The sequence below is a fragment of the Bemisia tabaci genome, chromosome 7 (assembly GCF_918797505.1).
Source record: "Bemisia tabaci chromosome 7, PGI_BMITA_v3".
NCBI lineage: Eukaryota > Metazoa > Arthropoda > Insecta > Hemiptera > Aleyrodidae > Bemisia > Bemisia tabaci.
In genome coordinates this window covers 33,912,030-33,938,363 of record NC_092799.1, presented here as the reverse complement: position 1 = coordinate 33,938,363, position 26,334 = coordinate 33,912,030, and the positions used below count along the sequence as shown (strand labels likewise).

General features: G+C 42.0%; 1 protein-coding gene across 7 annotated transcripts in view; it reads right to left on the bottom strand.

The window, feature by feature from the left end:
• Nucleotides 1–15,574: 15,574 nt before the first annotated feature.
• Nucleotides 15,575–26,334, bottom strand: part of LOC109031418 (uncharacterized) — a 100,539-nt gene continuing 89,779 nt past the window's right edge. For 3 of the 7 annotated variants that reach the window (XM_019042911.2, XM_072302792.1, XM_072302789.1), the window contains one exon: nucleotides 15,575–15,930. In XM_019042911.2, the coding sequence (XP_018898456.2) occupies nucleotides 15,833–15,930 (98 nt within the window). In that variant the 3' untranslated portion in view covers nucleotides 15,575–15,832. Of the gene's footprint in view, nucleotides 15,931–17,149; nucleotides 17,268–20,655; nucleotides 20,692–26,334 lie in introns of all 7 variants that reach the window. The other 4 variants (XR_002008799.2, XR_002008800.2, XM_019042915.2 and 1 more) reach the window with 2 other exon arrangements.

Sequence of the window (26,334 nt, the reverse complement as noted above, 5' to 3'; positions counted from 1 at the left end):
ACATCGCTTACAGTAAGACCAAAGACACCGGCGAGAGGAACAAAGCCGATCTCATACTTGCGGACAGAGCTTGGGAACGTGTGAAAGCGTCCGATTCATCGTTGGGTGAAAGAGCGGCAGCATACGCCGTAACGAACGCTATGAAACTCAAAGCCAAACTCGGAATGGGTCTAAACAAGTCGGTGGCAGCGAAAAAACCAAAACCCGAGAAGAAGAAGAGAGCGTTGAAGAAGACGAAACCGGTGGAACGGACGATCGAGCGAATTTTGGCTCTTCCAAAGACGGGTGCCGGAGCGTCAAAAACGAAGAAGAAGAAGAAACCGGCGGAGCGAATCTTGGCTATCCCGAAGACGGGTGCCGGAGTCAAGAATCTCCTGACGAGTATCGGTCTGGCCGCGCGAACAATCACACCGGTAGCGAAAATGATCAAGACGGTCATCGATGGATCTTTGAAGAAGAATATCCACCTCGGTGAAGGATTGTACTTGCGACCGTACCGTAAAGGTTACGGACTTTACTTGAGACCTTACCGAAAGAATTTAAACTGATCCGTGAGCTACCGCGCCGAGCGATGACGGATGTTGAGTTGAGGATCGCTGCGACAGAACAATTACGAATCCCGCATTTCCGCGGTGTGTTCATGATCGATGAATTGGCGACCAAGAAACCTAAACGTCCCGAGTGTGGTATCGTCAACCTGGACCGAAGCGATGGTTCGGGTACACATTGGATAGCGTACCGGATTTCAAAGAGCGGAAATGCATTGTACTACGACAGCTTCGGTGATCTACCACCACCCGTTGAAATTACGCGATACATTTTACGCTCACGCGGTAGCTCAACGACGACGACAATTGGATACAATTATGATAGCGAACAAAATTTCAACTCGAGCGTCTGCGGGAAACGATGTTTAGAATGGCTCGTACAAACCAGGAATATATAGTATTCGAAAAATGGAAACACAGAAAAGATGTCACACGTTCATGTTGACGGGGAGAAGCAACGTTCTCGAGTTTGCACTGCCTAGACCTCTCGAGTTGTTCGGACCTTGCGAGATCGGTCTGACGGGTTTTGTAACTTATTATTCCATCCCGAACATCGACAAAACGAATAGACTGCTTTTCTACTCCGAGAGCAGCGACGAGAATTACTCGGGAATTTCCTTCCCGATCGGTGCCTACGAGATCGAGGGTATAGAAGAATACTTGCAGGAATCACTTGGCAGAGCGGAAGCTATCAAACTCAAAGCGAACAACGGTACGCTCAAAGTAAGCATCAAATCCAAGTACTGGATCGATTTCCGCAGACCCGGCACTTTACGTAAGGTGCTCGGATTCGGAAAGCGTCTCTTGGCACCGGACGAATGGCACGAAGCTGACTATCGCGTCCACATCTCACCGGTAAACATGATATGCATCGAATGCAGCATCGCCGACGGTGGATACGTGAACGGGGTGCGCGGACATCATATTTATGCGTTTGCTCCCGATATCGAACCAGGTTTCAAAATGGTAGAGCAACCGTCGACGATTCATTACTACCCCGTCTTGGGTGATAAGATCCAACGTTTGCTCGTTAATATAGTAGACCAACAAGGAAGAGCGATCAATTTCGGTGGTGAAGAAGTGACAGTGCGACTGCACGTGAGACCGCTAACTTATGGGTAAACGAAGGATCCAGAACGACGACGACGATACGTTCCTATATTCTCTTGGATATAATAGTATTGATAATTCACGGAGTAGTTGTCAACAGCAGCAGCAGCAGCAGAAGAAGAAAACTTCAACCGATTATTCCAAGAGGGCTCTAACACAACTCGGATTCGTGGTGAAAAATCCGAAATAAGAACGAGATGGAAGCTTGGCGTCAAGAGATCATCGAATACGAATACATCCGTTTCGGTCCGGTCGACGAACGGCGTGGAAACAACGATTCGATCCGGTTCACCCCCGATACCCACGGACTGATCACCGTGCCTCAAGATTCGAGGATCTTCATACGATTTGAAGTGAAACTCGAGAAAAATCCTGGAGCCGCCGCAGATGCTACGAAACCTAAAGTCAAATGGGCTAACAATTATCCCCTGCACATGTTCGACCGTATGCAGTATAAAGTGAACGGTACGAAAGTCGATAGTATGCAATCTGTCGGAGTGACATCGACCGTGAAAAATTACCTCACATACACTAAAGGGGAAACCGTTGGACTCGCATCTGCCGGGTTTTGTGACATCACTCATTCATGGACCGAATGGGATTACACACAGGCGGATCAAACACAGGCGGATCAAACTCAGAGCGCTGTCGTTCCGTTATCTTCACTCAGCGGATTCGCAGTACATTTCAAAGACGTTCTAGTCAGATGCTCGCAAGAGTTGATCGTAGTGCGCAGTGGTACGGATAAGAACGTATATTATATCACCGACGCGACGACCGCGGACGGTTACACCATCAAATTGAAAATAATCGAAATCTATTGGGAGATTCCCATCGTCAAATTCACATTGGAATTGGAAAAACAAATCTTGCTCAAGATGAAGAAAAACGACAAAATGAGTTTCGGTTACATGAATTGGGAATCGCACGACATCCCGGGGATTTTTCCGACCAAGACGTTCAAATGGAGCGTAAGAACAACCAGCCGACACAAGCCTAAATTCGTGGTGTTGGTATTTCAAACGGATCGACGGGACAATCACCTGATGAATTCCTCTCTTTTCGACCATGTAAATGTGCGCTCGGTCAGTGTTCAAATCGGTGAGCGTCGGTTTCCTCAAGTTGATACGATCTACGATTTCACGAGTTCGGATTATATACACGCCTATCTGAACTACACCGATTTTATGAGAGACTACTGGAAAGGTGAGAAACTCTGCGAGCCAGCTATGTTGTTTGAAAATTTCAAAAATCGCGCGATTTTCGTCATCAAATGCGTCCAAGGTGAAGATTTAAAAACAGCACCGGTGGATATCACGTTGACCGTTGTGGCAAAAGAGAATTTCCCGGCCAACACTACAGCTCAGGTGATCGTGATCACACCTGTGAAGTATTCGTACGAACTACTGCACGGAACCGTGAGGCAATTGGATTGATCTTAAGCAAAAATTAAAAAAAAAATAAATATTTATTTTTTCATTCTTTTACAAACATGACATTTTTTTTTCAAACATTACATCATTTAGAAAAGAATACAATAATACGTACAATATAAATCAGGCTGCAACGTTTGGAACGAGTGCGAATTTGTGTGTTCTTCCGATCGGGCCTTCGTAGATGAGATCGAAGGATCCAGCGTTGATATCCTGAATTGCATCGTCCGTCAAACGGTCCGCAATGTGTGAAGGTAGGAAGAGGAGACGATGATGATTCTCGAAGTTGATATCAGCGGTTACGGTTATTCCGTACTTTGATGGCATTTTGATGAGTTTGTTCATGTCTGCTGTCTTTGAGTATTGTTTACTTCAATTTTTTTATGTTTGTTTGAGTGTTCCATCCATTGCATATGAATTTCGATTAGTGACACACGTTTTGAAGCACGTAGAATGTCAAAATTGTAAACCCTGTCTGTCTATATTGTACCTATTCTTTTTCAAGTTATTTAAGTATGTCACATTTTTTTCAGTGTGTAATGTACATCTTAAATTTAGAAACGAGTCTATTTGGAATGATATGGTAATAAAATATCTTTGTTGGTATACATCTGAGTTTTTTCTTTTCTTCTTGACTTTGAATGTTCTCCTTTGTTACATTGTTGCGAATAAATCTAGTCAGCCACAGGGGAAGGAATTATGAGAATTTCAGTTAACGTTCCTGCAATCACATATAAATAGTATTTCAATGTAAAAAGTTTTATTTGCGACATATCGAATTCATCCCAGAGGCAATTTGTCTCCTAGAAAAATAGATTTTCGAGGTAATATGGAAAATAACTTTGGTTAATTACTTTGACTTGGTGTTCTGTGTACCTATCGAAAACACTTTGATATAGGTAATTACTACAAGTTTTGTTGGGGTTACTTTTATGAAAATCGGATCCACAGGAAGTATATCTACATCTCTAGAGTGCCTGATTTCTGAAATTTTGAAGCTAAGAAACTGAGGAATAAAGTAAAAAATATACAAGAAAAAATTTCATGGATTGTGAAATTTTTTCAGAGGTATTTTTGACATTTTATTTTTGAGCTTTTTAGCCTCAAAATTTAATTATATTCTCTTGAGATATAGATATATTTCCTGAAGATCCGATGTTTTATAAAATAAATAAAAACCCCAAATAAATTTCATTTAGTCAGAACTGCCGCTAGGAACGCGATGCGTGACTCCGCGCGTGGGCCGCTGGCGTCAGTGCTACAAAGCCGCTCCGGATGCCGCGAGTAGCGGCGGCTGGACTCAGAGTCCGACGAGGGGTATCCACATTCAAACGGGTGAATATCTCTAGCTACACTGCCGCTCCTCTCTGTGGATAAGCGATTCCGCGCTAGCTCCGATCCACCGCTAGAACTGGCGATGGAGCTCGATCTTGCTAACTGGGTTTTCTATTATAATGGTTTCCTGGAAGGAAAAAAATTAGTTCCAGGACTGTCTCTTTTTCCATTCTTCAGTAAATGAAGAGCAGAAAATCCGACAAAAAGAAAGAAAGAAAAGAAAAGAAAAAAAAAATTAATGGATATTTAGAAAATATTGTTTTTAGCAAAAGTGGATATTTACGACAGAAAATATGGGGGAAGGAGGGAGATTTGAAGGCATAAATGAGATTTTCAATATGCTTATCATTGAGAGATCTTTAAGGTTACAAACTTATTCACCTTAGGATAGGAAAAAATAATCTCAGAACAGATGTATTGGGAAATATACAAGTAAAATATTGTTACACACACATTACTTTGCAGATGCATGAATTCAAATTTTCTGAGTGCTACATTCCTTTACAGGCAAATTGAATGAATTGACGAACACACAGCGCATAATACTTGTAACGCTGAGGGCTAAAGAAAGGCAGGATTTTGACAGAAAGTTCGAGGAATCTTTACAGGTGGAATCTCTAAAGTGTACATTACACACTGAAAAAAATGTGACATACTTAAATAACTTGAAAAAGAATAGGTACAATATAGACAGACAGGGTTTACAATTTTGACATTCTACGTGCTTCAAAACGTGTGTCACTAATCGAAATTCATATGCAATGGATGGAACACTCAAACAAACATAAAAAAATTGAAGTAAACAATACTCAAAGACAGCAGACATGAACAAACTCATCAAAATGCCATCAAAGTACGGAATAACCGTAACCGCTGATATCAACTTCGAGAATCATCATCGTCTCCTCTTCCTACCTTCACACATTGCGGACCGTTTGACGGACGATGCAATTCAGGATATCAACGCTGGATCCTTCGATCTCATCTACGAAGGCCCGATCGGAAGAACACACAAATTCGCACTCGTTCCAAACGTTGCAGCCTGATTTATATTGTACGTATTATTGTATTCTTTTCTAAATGATGTAATGTTTGAAAAAAAAATGTCATGTTTGTAAAAGAATGAAAAAATAAATATTTATTTTTTTTTTAATTTTTGCTTAAGATCAATCCAATTGCCTCACGGTTCCGTGCAGTAGTTCGTACGAATACTTCACAGGTGTGATCACGATCACCTGAGCTGTAGTGTTGGCCGGGAAATTCTCTTTTGCCACAACGGTCAACGTGATATCCACCGGTGCTGTTTTTAAATCTTCACCTTGGACGCATTTGATGACGAAAATCGCGCGATTTTTGAAATTTTCAAACAACATAGCTGGCTCGCAGAGTTTCTCACCTTTCCAGTAGTCTCTCATAAAATCGGTGTAGTTCAGATAGGCGTGTATATAATCCGAACTCGTGAAATCGTAGATCGTATCAACTTGAGGAAACCGACGCTCACCGATTTGAACACTGACCGAGCGCACATTTACATGGTCGAAAAGAGAGGAATTCATCAGGTGATTGTCCCGTCGATCCGTTTGAAATACCAACACCACGAATTTAGGCTTGTGTCGGCTGGTTGTTCTTACGCTCCATTTGAACGTCTTGGTCGGAAAAATCCCCGGGATGTCGTGCGATTCCCAATTCATGTAACCGAAACTCATTTTGTCGTTTTTCTTCATCTTGAGCAAGATTTGTTTTTCCAATTCCAATGTGAATTTGACGATGGGAATCTCCCAATAGATTTCGATTATTTTCAATTTGATGGTGTAACCGTCCGCGGTCGTCGCGTCGGTGATATAATATACGTTCTTATCCGTACCACTGCGCACTACGATCAACTCTTGCGAGCATCTGACTAGAACGTCTTTGAAATGTACTGCGAATCCGCTGAGTGAAGATAACGGAACGACAGCGCTCTGAGTTTGATCCGCCTGTGTTTGATCCGCCTGTGTGTAATCCCATTCGGTCCATGAATGAGTGATGTCACAAAACCCGGCAGATGCGAGTCCAACGGTTTCCCCTTTAGTGTATGTGAGGTAATTTTTCACGGTCGATGTCACTCCGACAGATTGCATACTATCGACTTTCGTACCGTTCACTTTATACTGCATACGGTCGAACATGTGCAGGGGATAATTGTTAGCCCATTTGACTTTAGGTTTCGTAGCATCTGCGGCGGCTCCAGGATTTTTCTCGAGTTTCACTTCAAATCGTATGAAGATCCTCGAATCTTGAGGCACGGTGATCAGTCCGTGGGTATCGGGGGTGAACCGGATCGAATCGTTGTTTCCACGCCGTTCGTCGACCGGACCGAAACGGATGTATTCGTATTCGATGATCTCTTGACGCCAAGCTTCCATCTCGTTCTTATTTCGGATTTTTCACCACGAATCCGAGTTGTGTTAGAGCCCTCTTGGAATAATCGGTTGAAGTTTTCTTCTTCTGCTGCTGCTGCTGCTGTTGACAACTACTCCGTGAATTATCAATACTATTATATCCAAGAGAATATAGGAACGTATCGTCGTCGTCGTTCTGGATCCTTCGTTTACCCATAAGTTAGCGGTCTCACGTGCAGTCGCACTGTCACTTCTTCACCACCGAAATTGATCGCTCTTCCTTGTTGGTCTACTATATTAACGAGCAAACGTTGGATCTTATCACCCAAGACGGGGTAGTAATGAATCGTCGACGGTTGCTCTACCATTTTGAAACCTGGTTCGATATCGGGAGCAAACGCATAAATATGATGTCCGCGCACCCCGTTCACGTATCCACCGTCGGCGATGCTGCATTCGATGCATATCATGTTTACCGGTGAGATGTGGACGCGATAGTCAGCTTCGTGCCATTCGTCCGGTGCCAAGAGACGCTTTCCGAATCCGAGCACCTTACGTAAAGTGCCGGGTCTGCGGAAATCGATCCAGTACTTGGATTTGATGCTTACTTTGAGCGTACCGTTGTTCGCTTTGAGTTTGATAGCTTCCGCTCTGCCAAGTGATTCCTGCAAGTATTCTTCTATACCCTCGATCTCGTAGGCACCGATCGGGAAGGAAATTCCCGAGTAATTCTCGTCGCTGCTCTCGGAGTAGAAAAGCAGTCTATTCGTTTTGTCGATGTTCGGGATGGAATAATAAGTTACAAAACCCGTCAGACCGATCTCGCAAGGTCCGAACAACTCGAGAGGTCTAGGCAGTGCAAACTCGAGAACGTTGCTTCTCCCCGTCAACATGAACGTGTGACATCTTTTCTGTGTTTCCATTTTTCGAATACTATATATTCCTGGTTTGTACGAGCCATTCTAAACATCGTTTCCCGCAGACGCTCGAGTTGAAATTTTGTTCGCTATCATAATTGTATCCAATTGTCGTCGTCGTTGAGCTACCGCGTGAGCGTAAAATGTATCGCGTAATTTCAACGGGTGGTGGTAGATCACCGAAGCTGTCGTAGTACAATGCATTTCCGCTCTTTGAAATCCGGTACGCTATCCAATGTGTACCCGAACCATCGCTTCGGTCCAGGTTGACGATACCACACTCGGGACGTTTAGGTTTCTTGGTCGCCAATTCATCGATCATGAACACACCGCGGAAATGCGGGATTCGTAATTGTTCTGTCGCAGCGATCCTCAACTCAACATCCGTCATCGCTCGGCGCGGTAGCTCACGGATCAGTTTAAATTCTTTCGGTAAGGTCTCAAGTAAAGTCCGTAACCTTTACGGTACGGTCGCAAGTACAATCCTTCACCGAGGTGGATATTCTTCTTCAAAGATCCATCGATGACCGTCTTGATCATTTTCGCTACCGGTGTGATTGTTCGCGCGGCCAGACCGATACTCGTCAGGAGATTCTTGACTCCGGCACCCGTCTTCGGGATAGCCAAGATTCGCTCCGCCGGTTTCTTCTTCTTCTTCGTTTTTGACGCTCCGGCACCCGTCTTTGGAAGAGCCAAAATTCGCTCGATCGTCCGTTCCACCGGTTTCGTCTTCTTCAACGCTCTCTTCTTCTTCTCGGGTTTTGGTTTTTTCGCTGCCACCGACTTGTTTAGACCCATTCCGAGTTTGGCTTTGAGTTTCATAGCGTTCGTTACGGCGTATGCTGCCGCTCTTTCACCCAACGATGAATCGGACGCTTTCACACGTTCCCAAGCTCTGTCCGCAAGTATGAGATCGGCTTTGTTCCTCTCGCCGGTGTCTTTGGTCTTACTGTAAGCGATGTCGTGGGACTTGCAAGCTTCGTCGAGCGGATTTATATCCGGATCTCCGCGTTTCAATCGTTCTGCTAGGCGAGTGCCCGGTCCGCAGTACCTGTAGTCGCCCGGCAAGTGTAGTTCGAACGGTAGTGAATTTATCAACGAGTTTAACAGTCCACGTCCTCGATTGGTTTTGCTGCAAGTTGTTAATCTTCTCGGTGACATACTCTGACGAAAATGTTCATACTATTTATACGGAGAAGTAGAAAATGACTGTCCGTTAAAATAGGGAACAAATACGATGCGACTCGTCAAGCAAAGAAAATCACTGCGAGTTCCAAACCTCGACAAACGGAAGAAGCAAAATGAAAACCGACGACAACGACGACGACACAGTGAACTGTTACCGGACAGTATCCGTTGCATTGTTTGCGGACCGTCCAATTGCGGTAAAACAAACGTGATGGTTTGCTTGCTACAACATCCGAACGGATTGAAATTCCGCAATGTGTACTTGTACTCCAAGACACCGTTCCAACCCAAGTACGAAGAACTGCGTCGGATATTCGATGGAATCGACGGTCTCGGTTAGGTTAGGTTAGGTTAGGTTTCTGCGATAACTTTGATAACTTGGATAACTTTGATAACTTGAGCCGCTTCGCAAATCCTTCTTCTATACTCCCGTCATTTTTTTTTTTTTTTCTTTCAAAATTTTTTTCCTTCATCATCGCTTGTCCCGTCGTAAATTAATCTGTTTCTCATCTCATTCGTCCGTCCTCAGGTGAATGTCAATAATTCGATACGAGGACGGCGCTTTTGACTCGATTCCCCATAAGAGCCCGTGTATTCGTGGCTCGTCAGGGAGTGGAGCTACGAGAAAAGTGTGTGGGATAAAAAGTGTCTATTTTGGACCGGAGAGTTCGGATCCGGAGCCGGAAGACGAACGCTGCGATAGTTAGATCGGGAAATTCGCGAATTTCGAGGAGGCCGTTTCCGGAAAAGTCGAACCCGCCGGGAAGAGCTCGCGCTTCCGGCTCCGAGTAGCTCTCGTCGGGAGTCGCCGAAAAGGTGGTATGGAGTTTCGGCGTGCGACGCGTTTTTCGGCCTCCTTCGGGGGTCGGCAGTTTCGCCGATTTTCCGAAAATCGCCGATTCACCCCCGAAAAAGTGCCCGGACGCGGAAATCGCTAAGGACCAAAAATGTCGGGCTCGGCGAGCCGCACTGGGTGCCGGGGGTCCGGAGTCGACCGGAGCCGCCGGCCGGGCGCCAGAGCCGAAAAACCGATCTCGAAAAACCGGAAGCGTGATCGGTGTTTATTAGACGCCAAGAGGGCGCTCCGACCGGGAACACGCGAAAAAACGGACGCGCAATTCCGTCGAATCCCGAGAAGAGGTCGGATCGGATTTTTTTTTTGCGGAGGTGGTAGACAGACCCCGATTTTACCTGTTAAAAAAAAAAAAAAAAAAAAAAAAAAAATTTGAGTCGCGACGGCCTACCGGTGGGGTCGCCGGACCGACCGGGGGCCCGCGGGAGGGTTTCCGACCGTTACGGAACCCGAACCGAGCGACGCGGTGCGTTCCCGGGTCGGTCCGGGCCGCTGCCCCTTCATTTCCGGTCGATACTCAACGCCCGAACCGACTCCCGGTACGTCGCCCCTTCATTTCCGGTCCAACCCGCACCCTACGTTCCACTTCCGGTAGGTTGCCCCTTCATTTCCGGTCGATACCGAACGCCTAAACCGACTTCCGGTACGTTGCCCCTTCATTTCCAGTCGATACCGCACGCTCGAATGCACTTCCGGTACGTTGCCCCATCATTTCCGGTCGATACCGCACTCTACCTTCCATATCCGGTACGTCCCCCCTTCATTTCCGGTCGATCCCGTACGCTACGGTCCACTTCCGGTACGTAGCCCCTTCATTTAAGGTCGATACCGCACGCTTGGATCCACTTCCGGTACGTTACCCCTTCATTTCCGATCGATACCGCACGTTTCCCGGGTATAAGTGGCACGCTCCAATGACGTCACGTACCCTGATGACGTCACGTACTCCTACGCCGTCACGGACTATGAAAACGTCACGCGCCCATATGACGTCGAGGACTATGATCAAGTCAGGTACCGTGATAACGACACAATTTTGATGACGTCAGGTATTTTGATGACGTTACGATCTTGGATGACGTCACGTACTCTTATGACGTCACGGACTATTGTGACGTCACGGACTATTGTGACGTCACAACGATGATGACGTCACGATTTTGGATGACGTCACGTACTCTAATGACGTCACGGACTATTGTGACGTCACAACGATGATGACGTCACGTATTTTGATGACGTCACGTATTTTGATGACGTCACGTATTTTGATGAAGTCACGATTTTGGATGCCGTCACGTACTCTTATGACGTCACGTACACTTATGACGTCACGGACTATTATGACGTCACAATGATGATGACGTCACGTATTTTGATGACGTCACGGACTATGACGACGTCACGAACTCTTATGACGTCACGTATTTTGATGACGTCACGTACTCTTATGACGTCACGTATTTTGATGACGTCATGGACTAAGATGACGTCACGTACTCTTATGACTTCACGTATTTTGATGACGTCACGTATCCTGGCGACGTCAATGACGCGGAGGCCCTTCAGGATGCCACTTAGAGGATGCCACTTAAGGGATGCCAAGGATGCCACTTTGAGGATGCCACTTAAAGGATGCCAAGGATGCCACTTTGAGGATGCCACTTATAGGATGCCAAGGGTGCCACTTAAAGGATGCCACTTGCAGGATGCCAAGGATGCCACTTAAAGGATGCCACTTTTTAGGATGCTGTCAAGTGCAGCGAGTGACTCCTGACCTCGCTTGCCTTTCCGTTGTTCAGTTGGCACGGCTGCTCTGTTGGACGGGGAAATTTCGAGTTTGCTTTGATGCATCACTCTAGGAGTTCCCCTGGCCAATCAGAGGAGTGGATTTCTCGGCTGATCACTGGAGGGGGGAAGCAACGTCAGATGGGTGAGGGAATAGGGGTTTCGTGCATAGAGAAAATACAGAAGGTGGTGGCAAGGCAGCCATCTTGAGGATTTGCTGTGACGTAGAAAAGTACGGGACTGGCGGGCGATTCAAAAAAAAGTACAATCAATGAGGAGCACTGTGCAGCGCATGTCATGTAACAACGGCAATTCGCTCACAGGCTTTCGAAATCGGTGTACTTGTCTCACTGGTATATTTAATACTTAAAACTGATGAGTTTTCTTTGCAAAATATGAAGTTTCATTCGGATTGGAGAAAAATTAAAAGAAAAGTACATTCAATGATGAGCATTGTACAGCCCATGTCGTGTGACAATGCGTGGAAATTCGATCTCTGGCTTTCCGTATTCTTGTGCTAGTCTTATTTAAAACTGATGAGTTTCTTTTGCAAATTAAGAAGGTGTAATAACCGACAAAAAAATTTAATTTCACCGGTAATTAAAGCTACAATTGCCTACTTCAACATTCCTCTCTACTTAAACAGTATAAATCTGCTGTGGAAACAGGACATTTTTGTGGATGAATGAAAGGAACTTGGATGAACTACATCAAATTCTCATCATGACAAATAAATTTTATTTATTTTATGACGGAGTGGAGGGGAAGAAAATACACATTATCAGCAGAGGTTGCATCACTATCAAGCAACATCACAGTTGGCGACACAATTTAAGGGAAAGTACTTTACCTCAAAGCCTTCCTATCCAAAAGATGGGAGGGGGGGGGGATGTTTCAAGTCGCACAAGAATTCAGACTTTCAATGTTTCATAGGGATTGCGGGGAAGGGGGGGGGGAAGTAATTTCAAATGGGTTCAGCATTTCCTGCCATATACCTACAAGGTTTTCACGTGTACATATATCGTTGTTCTTTTAAAAATTAAACGAAACTTTTTTTACAGGAAAACAGGAGGGGGGGGGGGGATGAAGGGTTGGGGAGAAAAGAGGAAAAAGATGAAATAAGAAGGTCGCAATGGCTTCAGCTCAGCCCTCGTTTTCCGGCTCTTCAAAAAAACCCGCCAACATTTAAAGAGCTTGATGCAAAAACGGCTTTTTTCGCCCCCCCTCTGGAAGTTCTTCAGACTTTGTCTATTGATTACTCTTACTTGAGCGCTTCTTTTCCCAAATTTTCAGACCCCCAAAAAATTTTGGGGGGGAGCTAGGGGGGGTGGAAGTCAAAACCTATGAACCTCGATATCTCTTGAACAAAGAAAGATATCGAAGTCCGGTTTGGACGAAAAATCGTCTAAAATTGCATACTTTAAGATTCTAAAGGTCGAAATCCCGATATCACATTTTTAAGTCAACATATGTGCTTTTTTCCAGTTTTTAGGTCTAGAAAATTTCTTTTAAACGAAAAATTTACAAAGATCTCAATTTTTTATTTGAACCAAAACCAGTTTTTTAAATTGTTCGTCTTTTTCCGCATCCAACGAGTGGTCCATTAAGCTGGGGAACCAAACGGTTCCGGAGTTATGATCGATTGAAGTTTCCGCTCAACGCGCGCCGACCGATTTTCGCGCGCAAAAAAGTCGGATTTGACTGTTATTAGATCAGATTGAATGTTCAAACTGAGCAAAATGCTTTATTAGGGACTCTTGAGGGTCGCTGAGTTCAGAAATTACCGATACTTCCAAAAAATTCACGTTTTTAAAATTGCAGCTCCGCAGCGCTATTTTAGAGGCCCACTGAGCGCCGACCGGCCGCTCAGTGGTCCTGTCCGAAGCTGCAATTTTAAAAACGTGAATTTTTTGGAAGTATCGGTAATTTCTGAACTCAGCGACCCTCAAGAGTCCCTAATAAAGCATTTTGCTCAGTTTGAACATTCAATCTGATCTAATAACAGTCAAATCCGACTTTTTTGCGCGCGAAAATCGGTCGGCGCGCGTTGAGCGGAAACTTCAATCGATCATAACTCCGGAACCGTTTGGTTCCCCAGCTTAATGGACCACTCGTTGGATGCGGAAAAAGACGAACAATTTAAAAAACTGGTTTTGGTTCAAATAAAAAATTGAGATCTTTGTAAATTTTTCGTTTAAAAGAAATTTTCTAGACCTAAAAACTGGAAAAAAGCACATATGTTGACTTAAAAATGTGATATCGGGATTTCGACCTTAAGAATCTTAAAGTATGCAATTTTAGACGATTTTTCGTCCAAACCGGACTTCGATATCTTTCTTTGTTCAAGAGATATCGAGGTTCATAGGTTTTGACTTCCACCCCCCCTAGCTCCCCCCCAAAATTTTTTGGGGGTCTGAAAATTTGGGAAAAGAAGCGCTCAAGTATGAGTAATCAATAGACAAAGTCTGAAGAACTTCCAGAGGGGGGGGCGAAAAAAGCCGTTTCTGCATCAAGCTCTTTGCGGCAAACCTTACGCGCACTTGCGCAGAATCTACCGTGATGGATGCATCAATCAAAACCGCTAATGCTGAGTTGCCCCCCCTCAAAAAAAAAAAATAAGGGGGAAAAAGGTTTCTGCTTGCTTACTTCGGTCTTCCTGACCCACGTGAAAATGTTTGAAGTGACAGTGAATGAGAAATTTTTTGAAAATGGTTAGATGTGCAGTTAAAATTTGTAGAAGTGATTCTAGGCAAAGACAAACTGGTGTAAAATTCCATGTGTTACCAGCTAAAGATAAAGCAATCAAACAGAGATGGATCAAAGCGTGTGGATTATGTGGATTAAACGAAAATCAACTCAAGAATGGTAAGAATCATCCAAATATTACATAGTAAATTTGTTATGGAACCATCAGTAACTCCTACATACCTCAGTCATGAGAATCTACTAGGCAGGATCATCATTAGGAGGTCTCTAGTAAGTAAAGGGTTCAATTTTATGCAGAAACAATTAATGAAATAATAGTGAAAATTTAAGTAGTTGATTTGTGGCTTCTCCATGCAGATGAAAACATGTTGTCAAAACTGTGCCATCCTTTGCTGCTTATTGAAATCTCAGTGCAAGTCAGAATAGAACACTCTGCTGCCAAGCTAAGAGGGCGAACTGTAATTATTCTTCACAGCTTTGCGTGACACTTTCATGTCGCTCAGACCCTTATATTGGGGAACTTTAAGCCATAATGTTAAGTGGCCTCCTTAATAACAAACGTAGAGGATGGAAGATTCTTCTTCTCAGCAATTTATTGAGTCGTTTCACTTCCAACAGCGATTGAGGGCTCCACGGACAAGGCGCATAAGTGCAATTTTTGCTTCTTCAAGAAATATGTGTTTAAAAGTTCAAAATTACATGTGCCCCTACGGCAGAAATGAAGTTGAAATCACTTTTGGATGCTTTCAACTTGGATTTTAGTCGTGAACTGTTCAAAAAATAAAAATCAAGATTAGTTTTTGTTGAAATAATTAATATCTCAATTTTTTCAAAGACATCACTTATGCACCTTGCTATCGAAGCCCCTGAATTCTAGTTCACCTGCCCAAACTACTTGCTAAATAGATTTACTGAAGGGGCGAAGTAAGTTCAGCATGCTGTTATAATTATAACTTCTGAACGTGCCCTCCATAACTAAAGTTCATAAATGCATATCTCAGATTGTGCCGCTTCCATTTTTCCCTCATGCTTTCTTTCGACAAAGGAAAACAAATGAACAATTTTTATCAAAATTTTTGGTTGATTTCATTCGCTCCTCTCACTCACATGACAGGAAATTCCAAGGGGAAAAATTATATTTACTTTTCCGTGAAGGAAAGAAATCAAACTGATGATGAACTTTGGCATTGAGTGGGAAGCATCAGGATTGTGACACTGTTGCCACCATTCTGATGCCTCCCTTTCATGCACCTCTCTTTATGTTTGGAAGAAGGGATTAACAGTGGAAGGTTTTAAGAAATATGATACCAAAGTATTGCTTTAAAAAATATGGAAATGTATTTACAAGAAGGTTTTGAATAATTGGCCACTATTTCCAAGATCAATCATGTATTCCTATGAATCTAGTTTTATACAGTGAACACTCATTCTTACATGTATGATATTTATGTCTCTAGTTTACATTTAGGGTCTCAATGAGATTTCAAACAATCTTTAACACTTTCCTCCTTTTACAGTGCAGATATGCTCCAAGCATTTTACAGAAGCTGACTTCGTGAAAAAAAAAAACTGCTTATAAAACTGGATATACGCCTGTGAAGGGGCAGAAACTCAAAAAGGGAGCAGTCCCATCAATAAATCTTCCATCCAAAGAAACCGATCCAGCTTCGTCTGTAAGGTAAGCAAATGAATATGATTAAAATTGAGGAGTTCCAAAAAATTTCCGACAAAATAAAATTGGCAACATATGCATCTCTCTGTTCAAAAACGACCCAAACCAGGTTCTTTAAGATTTCCATTTTCCTGCAAAAAAACACTCATTGGGGGGCCTGTCACACAGTTTTCATAGTTTCCTGAAAACTTTCATTGTTCCGACATGGGTCGTTTTCGAACACAGAGATTCAGCGTATTTTTAGCCAGCATTAATTTTCACTCAGTCATTATATTAAGTGTAACAAGGTACCTCCCCGAATTGTACATCAAATATATGCTATTGAAAAAGGAACAGCAAGGAGATTAACAAAATGAGCAGATTACCTGCTTCAAAAGGACAAATTATTGTTCTGTAGAAAAAACAAAGGAGTAGAGTAAACAAACATGCTTTGTGCATACAAAATGGCTCATATGTGATATAAGGGATTACATTTCATGAGAATACTAATGTGGTACTAGTAATGCGAGTAATAAGCAGGCAAGTAACGCCCAGCAGTGCTGTCTTCAAATATAATAAATTCATCCATTATCTTTTTTCACACCTATCATGCAGCACGAACTTTAATTCTTGAACTTTGATTCCAGATTGCAAAAGACAAGTAAAGAAGATGATCCTTCATTGCCCAGCATGTCAAGTGCAAATATGGAGCCTGTTGGAACACCCCGAACTAGAATTCGCCGAGTTATTCGCAGGAATAGAAAAATCCTTGATGAACTTGATCAGGATGCAGCAAAGCAAATCATAGCTGGGGAGAAGTAAGAAATTTCAACACTTTTCTTTTTCAAAGTGAATTTTTTGCTAAGGTCTTGAAGAAATTTCACATTAAATTCAAATAATGAAATTACTTTTCACCATCTTCACTATTGTAATCGGTTTGATTCGTGTGAATTTCATGCTTTTCCCCTCTTTAAAATTTGACCTAGTGTTAAATTGCCTGCAACCGAAAATTCTATTTCATTTTTGGACATAGATAACACAGGGAACCAATCAGAAGTTGTACTTCTGCAATTTCATACTGCAGCATGGATAATTTATCCGATGATTTTTATTAGAGCACTGGCGTGAGAAAAATTTTGAGGTCCATTTCCTTCAATAGGGGATTTATTGATTACAGTCATTTTTACACCAACAAATTCAATGATAAAAATGTACAAACCTATTTATTGATTTACTTACATATTCTAAATTTTATACAGAGGATCTATCAATGCCAACTCTTGATTAAAACCCTGATTTTCCTTCCTTTTCAGAGGAATACTTTTCAAAAGCTCCGAGCAATAGAGGGAGTGTATTACTAGGTTGGGCAAAAAAACAGTTCTTTTAAGAATCAAAACATAATAGTGCGGAAAAGTTTTACATTGGCCTCTTTTTGAAGCTAACGGAAGGGTCTTTTTTTTAAAAAAAAATTTGAGGTTGCATCCTTCAGCTTTGTGAAAAAAAAAACTTTCTTAAACCATGCGTTTCCTGCCAGTTACATCATATTTTTTAGAGCATGGTTAAAATTAAGTATATCACTCATTTTTGGAGCCTAAACTCATATTGGCAAGCTTGCAGAAAATCAGCTCCCACTTTTTAGGTGCCATGGTTATATTAGATCAAGAGAATAGATTGATTTCTTTATACGCCAGGTTTTCCTCTTTTGTAGGCCCATACTTTGACCAAATTGCTAAATTCAGTTACGCTCTCTGCAATTTTCTATATTTCTCTGTTCGACAGTGCTAAGTTTGGTCTCTTATTTTTTGGTTTTAGATCTGTTTCAAGTTTGAGGAAATATCCTCGGAAAAGAAAAGGAAGAAGCGCACATGATAATGATTCCATCTTCAAGAGAAGGAAAATTACAGAGGAAACCAGTATCAACGGTGATAAGAGTGTTACTGAAACGGATACTAATTATAATGATAATTTTCCCAATCCCTCTATTGTTGAGACACATATTAGTCAAAAAGAGAGGGTTGAAAAGCGATTGGCAGTAACTCCTACTTCTAACAAAAGAGGCAGAGAAAGGTAAAGAAAACCGATTCTTGTTTAGTTATTTTCTCAGATGTGTCACATTTTTTTCAAAAAATAAAGAACCATCCGTGTAGCAGCATACATTATGTATACGTTTTGAAAAAAATAAAGCAAAAATCTTGAAAAATAAAGTCAAACGAAGCTAAACGGAGTTGGGGCCTATGCTAACCCGTGGGTGCGAGTGAGACTAGCCTATCCTTGTCTAACCGTCACGTTGCCTTGTTGCCGTTGTTACTTTCGAATTCTGCTTGCATACTGGCGCGCGGCGTCGCGCCACTCAGCTGTTTTCCCCAACTAACTGTTTTCCAATTGCAACCTTTTTTTTTTTTTATTTCCGTCACCTGCGCCGCGTCAATTCGGAGCACCTCGCTGCTTTCAGATTTTCAACTGGGCCAAGATCCATCCATATAGGTCAGTCATTCCCGAAACCGAAATGAGAATCTTCTGCGCATGACGTCAGCATTACTGCCGCGAAAACCAGTAATGTCGGAAACAATGCTTTTCTTACGGGAGAAAGCAAATTTTTCTTAACGAATCATTTAAATTTCTTACTTTCAAATCGTTTGGAACTTTTGAGTGTCGGAAGGAACGTTTAGACATTTGCGTCCAAGGTTTCAATTTAGCTGAATTTGCGTTTTTATATTTTTAAATAATTTTTGAAGTCAGCGATGTAACAGGCCATCTAGTGGTATAGATTCGCGTGTAAAAATGGATGATGCAGAGTAAACTGTAAAAATGAAAGAACACTAATTCGGCAAAATCGAAACCCTGAATGCTAATGTCTAAACGTTCTTTTCGACACACAGAAAGTTTCAAAGGATTTAAAAGTAAGAAATTTAAATGATTCATTAAGAAAAATTTACTTTCTCCCATAAGAAAAGCATTGTTTCCGACTTTTCTGGTTTTCGCGGCAGTAATGTTGACGTCACGAGCCAATGGAAAGGGGCTTACCCCGAGCGGGGAAATCTGCGCAATGACTGACCTATATGGATGGATCTTGAACTGGGCTGACGCAGCACTGCGGTAGTCACTTGACGCTTATTCTCCCTCGTTATTTCCTTTCGCCGGCGCTAGGCGCCGGCGCCACGGGCGCCACGCTGACTCGGTGATGTGCATTACGAGTTTTACGTGCGAGGAACTTCTTGATTTTGAAAAGAATGGGGGTTTTTTTGCCTCAAGGAAATTTCATATAATTTTTTATTTTACCTGATTTATCATGAGGATATTTTCCCCTCTCATTGATTTTTACTTCCTCATTTCTAGGTAAAATTAAGCCTACCCCGCATTTCGTCCAAAAGTTTGCCCCCCCCCCCCCCAATAGATTCTACCTTTCTGCACCGGATTTTGATCCCACATTCTGGATCTAGGACCTTAAATTTTATATTCCCCTTCAAAGAGTTTGCCTCTCCCTTCGACTATTTCCTGAATCTCCCCCCCCCCCCCCCAATAAAATTTAAAAAAGCTTCATCCGTCCATTTATCTCATTTAGCTCGCTCCCCCCCCCCCCCCCCACGATAAAGTTATCCAGTCCTGATCAGAGATGCAAAGTATAATTTCACCCAGTTAAGTTTCCTCTTATGCCACATGAAACTTTATTCCTCTGATAAGTAAAATTTCATTTTTTGCCGGTAAATTGACTAATTTTATTTTTATGCAAAATTTTTTGTTAGCTACACGTATACATTTTTTTATTTTTTCTAAGATACAAACATCATTAGAACATATACTTCATTTTCTTTAATTTCACAAAATTCCAGCGATTTTTCACATTTCTTGGGAGAGGTCGAGTAGATTTCTGGAGAGAACAAGGCTCCCCACCTACCTCCTATCTTCGCCCATAGCAGTTCCTCTCGAGTAACAGAATAAGTTGAGCTTCAATAAGATCTCATAACATGGAAGCTTGAGGTCGATTTTGAATTATTCAAAATTTAGAAAAAATTCTCTCGCATTTGATGATCAGTTGAAATCTTGGTCTTGGGGTTTCGGCGGGCCAATGACCCCCAAAATCCTATCTCAGAGCTTTTCCAATTCAATAACTTAAATTTTAGAAGAATTATAAAAATATATATATATACAGTGATAAAAAAACAAAAAATCGCCCAGGGGTCCGTGGGGTCAAAGGCCTAGGATGCTACAGCACCCCAGCGTCCCCGACACCCTGGCTAATCCGGTGCATAAATTAATATATAAATAATACGTTTCAACAAATAATGAAAATTAATTTGCGTCGAAGAAGTTTTTTTGTGTGTAATCTGCCGGGCCGAGCCCAGGGGTGCAAAGTGTTCACTTGAGACCTAGCAGCATGTTGAGGGTTAAGCATTTCCAGACTTGATTCCTGTGCTTTTAATCTGCAGAGAAATTGGGACCACATATTTCTTAAATCTATTTCATCCTAAAAAGTAATTGTTCTAAGATTTCTTTATTTATTAGGGAAAAAATAAAAAATTTGGACAATTCTCCCCAGGCCCATTTTTGATGGATTAGGCTCGGAGGCAGATTGGATTAATTTACTCTTCATAAGCCCCCCCCCCCCCCACCACCATCCAAACAGCTAATGGGCACTTCACACTTTCAAGAGGGCTGTTTTGTGACAGTAAATTAGAACGTAACCTATTTATGTGCGTATGTGCGATTATTAACATGAAATGAATATAGTTAAAAAAAAAAGTTACCATTGTTCCTCATCAATTTCTAGGTGTTGATTTTTTCTGAAAACAGAGAAAACAGGTTTAAGACACACGGCATGGCGGTATGCACGGAACATGGGTGTTAACTTCTGAGGGCGCCGCAAGAGAGAGGGAGAGAGGGGGGGAGAGAGGGAGGGGGGGGAGAGGGAGGGGGGGGAGAGAGAGAAAGAAAGAAAAGGACGGAGCAGTAATGGAAAAGGAAAAAATAAGGAAGGAAGGGGAAGAGAAGAGAGGACAAATCAATTCAAACCAGAGCTTACAAGGAAGAAAATGAGGATACATAAATACATACCGATAAAGAAGTTTAGAAGAAAGTAAACCTGCCATCACAAGGTTAATTTTCAGGAAAAAACAGATTCAGTCTGCAGATGGTCTGGCGCCGGGCGCGTGTTACATATCTTAATGATATCTTAATTATATATATTAACTAGTTAAGTCATTCATATCTTTTCAGTACAATTAGGAATGGGGACATCAAATAAGATTAAAGGTTAATCTCCGATAACTAACGACCTCTGGCCTCGAGATAACAGTCGGACTGATAGCTAATGACCTTTAGTCTTATGATTAGTAATAACCCTGATAAAATATGGACTTAGAGTTATAAGTGATATTTAATAGATAAGATGATATATAAGAAAACGATAGACAGTAAGCCAGTAGATTTTAATTCTCGCATCGAGCGGGAGTTGTTCTCAGTTGTTAGAAACTTATATCTGTATTGTGATCAAATAAATATTTTTTTTAAAAAGCCTTTCTTGGAAAGTTAAAATTTAATTCGCGCGCCGGACGTTTTGCAGTGAGCCAGTTGGGTAACGGGCACATTAAGAAGAAGAAAAAAACGGACGCGACGGAACTAAAAAGAAGAAAAAACCTGAACCGTAGAGAAAGAAAAGAAAAGAAAGATAGAAAATATTTTTGCACTTACACCGAAATAGTACAGAGGAGAACTTGAATGTGAACAGGTACATTGTAGAGCTTCAGAAACACGACTTCGATAGAGCCCGCACTCAAGAATTGCGTTAACTCCCGTGTTTTGTGATATATATATATATATATATATATATATATATATATATATATATATACAGGGGTGTCCCAAAAGTCCGTACCCCCCTCGTAACTTTTGAACGGTTAGAGATAGAAAAACGAAACTTTGGGAATGTTTCTATCTTAAAGGGGTCCATCCTCTGGTAACGTTGCATGGTGGCAACGATCATGGTGTCAACAAACCAAAAATCTGATCATGGAGTCAACGATTGTTGACGTCGTGCTCAGGCAGTAAAACGCAAAAATGGGCCCTGAGCATGGTGTCAACGATCACGGTGTCAACGAACAGAAAAATATCTTCCTTATGAGTAAAATTAAAAAATTGAGTGTACAGGATAGGTCTGAGTCACGTATACTTGGATTAGGTTAGTTTAGGTCAGGACATGTACTATCGACGAATTTAGTTTTGCGCATAGGCCGCTCCAAATCAAATGTACACTGTGCGACGAGGCGCAGCGCGGCGTGGCGCGTTTCGGAGATATCGGGCACTGACTGGACCTATCTCATCTCATGCCAACGAGGAAAACGGAGGCACATGAACAATTGACAAATCTGCTACTTTTTCAAGAAATTTCCCTCAGACAAGCATCTATATAAGTGCAAACTATAATAGACAGCGCAACGCCGCGGTCACTCGAAAATAGAGCTAAAATTTCATGAGGTGCAACTGATTTTTTCTTCTAGACGCCGCAGGCGGCAGGTTACATGGAGTTCTTTGGGACAAAGGCGTATGCGCGCATCCGCCCTTTTTCGGGAGAACGCGTTTTCTGAAACTGGATTCTTCCTAGTTTCAGGAAATATACATAGTATACTAAAACGTCCTGCCCCCCCCCCCCCCTTTTACACAACGAGCCACGTTATCTTGTAGGGATCATCGGGGAATGTAGTCACAATGTTCCGTTTTTGCAAGTATACTCTCAAAGACTTGTTCTATCAAACTAATTAAATTTCGTGCGAAGATATTGGCTAGCACCAGCGCTATACATTTCTGAACTTTCAAATGCGATTTCTGCGGAACTATTTTTTTGAGCACACACCCTTGTTCCAAAGGACTGTTTAGTTCAGGATATACTTTTTCGCGCAGGAAGTTTGAAAATGACGCAAAACTGATCCGCTGTTGAATATGAAAGATTACACACAAGTATGCAACGAAAAAAAATTAATGATTCATTAGCGAATTCTCGTGTAATATTCAGCCCTGGGTCCAAGTATGACCTCGGTTTGTCCCCGTCTCTGCCATTTTCCAGGCGAATTGGGATTATTTAAAAATAAATTTTCATAGGAAAATTTGATTTTCTGGAAGTTTAATGCATGCTCGAGATAAACCGAAGTGATTCTTGAATTTAGAAGTCAAAGATACATAGACACTACGAGTAGCCAGACATGTATCGCATACCGCATGTCCAAAAAACATGCCTCCCTTTTTCTGATAACGAGGTTTTCCGGTCAAAATGGCATTATCCACCCACGAATTCTATATAGAACTGATCTGTTGTTTTGAGTCCGGAAGGACAGAAAATCATTTTAATCAGATAGCTATAATTCGGCTACTATATCTTATTTTTTGCTTCGGACCTCGAATTGACCTTTGTTTTTTCCACAACCCACTAATTTTCCGAAAGATCGAGTTTGCAACGAAAAAAACCCTTATTCAGATGCCAAAAATACGCATTTGTATAAACATTCGGATTTCCAAAATATTGGTCAGAGGTATATAAAAAAAAACATGGCCATTCTCTGATTTAGCAGCAAACATATAGTTAGTGGAAGGTCCTCCATTAAGGACCTAGATAAAATAATTTTTCCGTTCTTTCGGACGAAAAACAAAAGGATGCGTTCCACATGGGGCTTCACAAGCGCATAATGTCATTTGACTGGAAAAGCATTGTTATTTGACAAAGTGAGAGACATTCGTTGGACATGCAATACCTGTATCCTTTTGTATTTTTAGTTACTAGATCCAAAAATTACCTTATTCATTTCAATCGGACACCAATTCCCTCGTGAAATTAAACGTTCCTCGCATGGACGGACTGGCTCACATCTAAGAGCATGGACCCTTGGCCGGTTAAGGGGGTGTCGTATTATATTTCCCGGGGAGATACACCCCCAGAGAAAATTGTTTAAAATTGAACGTGTTAAAGTAACCGATAGACTTGTGAAACGAAAAAAAAGAGAACAAATCACAGCTACTAGACGCATCCAAGCTCCGTTATTTCTAGAGAAACCGAGGCAGATCTGGCCACCTAAAATACTGCTTTTAAACACTAAAAGTCTGAAAATGATGAACCCAAGAGACATGTCAGCTGGAAAGATCTTTTTAGCTTCCTCGATCGGAAAATGAAACATGCAATCTAGTGAGAACAAGGTGAAATTTTGAAGGAGAGAGAGAGAGGGAAAAAGAGCAAAGAGGGAAAAAGAGCAAAGAGGGAAAAAGAGTGTTGAGTCTGGCAAAGGACAAGGTGTTCAGTAAGGCAAGTAAAAAAAGAGAGATAGGAACAAATCAATTAAATGCATCAGATATCTACAGCAGGAAGACCCATTCAGCAATAATTTTGTTGGAAATTAGAATGTTTTCAGACGTGACCGAACAATTGGAGCCTAACTTTGTGAGAAAGCATAACCAAATTTTATTGAAATTCACAGACTGAATGGCCTATTTTGGATCCAATGTTGAATCCTGACTTTTTGCGAGGAAGGTGCAGTCATTTTAATGGGCCTGTTGCATGCAAGAGATACAGCCGCGCGAATAGATTTTTTAGAGGTTAAATGACACGAAAATTACGATGGTCACATTAAAAAAGTCTGAAATACACTCCTAACTGCGCAATTTGCGTTGTTAGGAACGCGCTTTTTCAAATTTCCCGCGTCTGGGGGCAGTTTTCTAATCACCGGAAACGAGCAAACGCCGGGCTCGGTGATTTCCGGAAGATGCCGAGTCGTTGTTGTTGTTGTTATTTTTTCCTTCAGTTTGTTTACAAACCCAACGTGATCTCTCATAGTGGTCCATATACGCTTTATGCGGTAACCAAATCGATCAACTTTTAAATATCCAACACAGTCCTTCTACATTTCATTTCACGATATCACGAGCTCCGATTTTTAGGTTATGTTTTCAGTTTTAGTTGACCGGAAATAGCCGCGAGTTGCCATTAATTGTTTCCGTTAGAAAACTGCCCGCAGACGCGGGAAATTTGAAAAACCGCGTTCCTAACAACGCAAATTGCGCAGTAAGGAGTGTATTTCAGACTTTTTTAATGTGACCATCGTAATTTTCGTGTCATTTAACCTCTAAAAAGTCTATTCGCACGGCTGTATCTCTTGCATGCAACAGACCCATTATATTTTTATTAACCCTTAAATGCTGTAGCCGGGTCAAATTGCGAGGCTTCCTAACAAAACCTGCCCCGCAGATCGGATGGGGCCAGTTCACGCGAGCTTTAGATGTTGGTCTGCAAATCATTCCAAAAAAGAATCAAGTATCAACACAGTCGAAGAAAGGAGGGACCTATTTGGGCCTCTTTTTTAACTTTTCTCCCGAATCTGAGCGACACCTCATTGGCAGGACATAGCGGAGCATTGCGAGCTCATGCCCCGGGCCATTGCGCCTTCAATTTTGCAAATACAACACGGACATCCATCAAGCACGAATAGTCGTATCTCTGCGCCGTCACCAACGCACATCCTTTCCCTTGCTCCATTTCCTTATTGTGTTGGTTTCGTTTGTCTCACTTGTAGTGGTGCTTCAAAGGCTACGTGAGCAACACAGCCGAAGGTAGGAAAAACGTAATCCGGCCTCGCTTTTTAAGTTCTCTCTCGGATCTGACTAACAGCCTAGAGAAGAGCATATTGCGAATTCACGCCTCACGACTCACGCCACCGCGCTTTTAATTTTTCATGTGCAATGTGGACATCCATCTAGCACGAATAGTTGTATCGCGTGTAGATGCCTCTTATTTTTGAAATTTGATATGAGTTAATGTTAAGGTTTCATCATATTTTTTTTCTCCTCTTATTTTGCTATCCGTCACAGGGGTGCATAGGGGCGCCGTGGAAGCGTATCTGCCAGTGGCAGATCGGCCTTAGGGCCTATCTGGGCCTGGTTCCTCTAAACGGCCCGTTTTTAAGGAAAACTTTGGTTTCCCTAAAAGTGATGGAGAGAAGCTATGGTCCTAATTGAACTCAGCGCTAAATTGCATATGGATTAACCATAAACTTCCTGACGTCTGTTCAGAGGAAGAAAAAGAAGAAAACTCATTTGCACACCTAAGTTATGCAAGACAGGCAGCTTTGAGTCCATCTGCGTTTCATTTTTTACGATTCGGAAACCGTCTACTTATTCTGGCAGTAGCTACAAAATATTTGGGGAAATGTATTTTTAACGCCTAATTTTGAATTTATTGTAATCCTTGAATTTGTGTCTCATTTCTGATCTGCGAGGAGTAAAACCTTCGTCATGGCATCGCATAAGTGTAAACTATTTGAACGGAGGATCTGCATGTCATTTTTTAATAATATTTTATCTGTTATAAGTTGGGAATGTTTGTTTTAGTTGTTAAATTCCATGTAGGAGACTCGTAAAAGGACTTCACTCGAAAATGAATTATTCTTCAC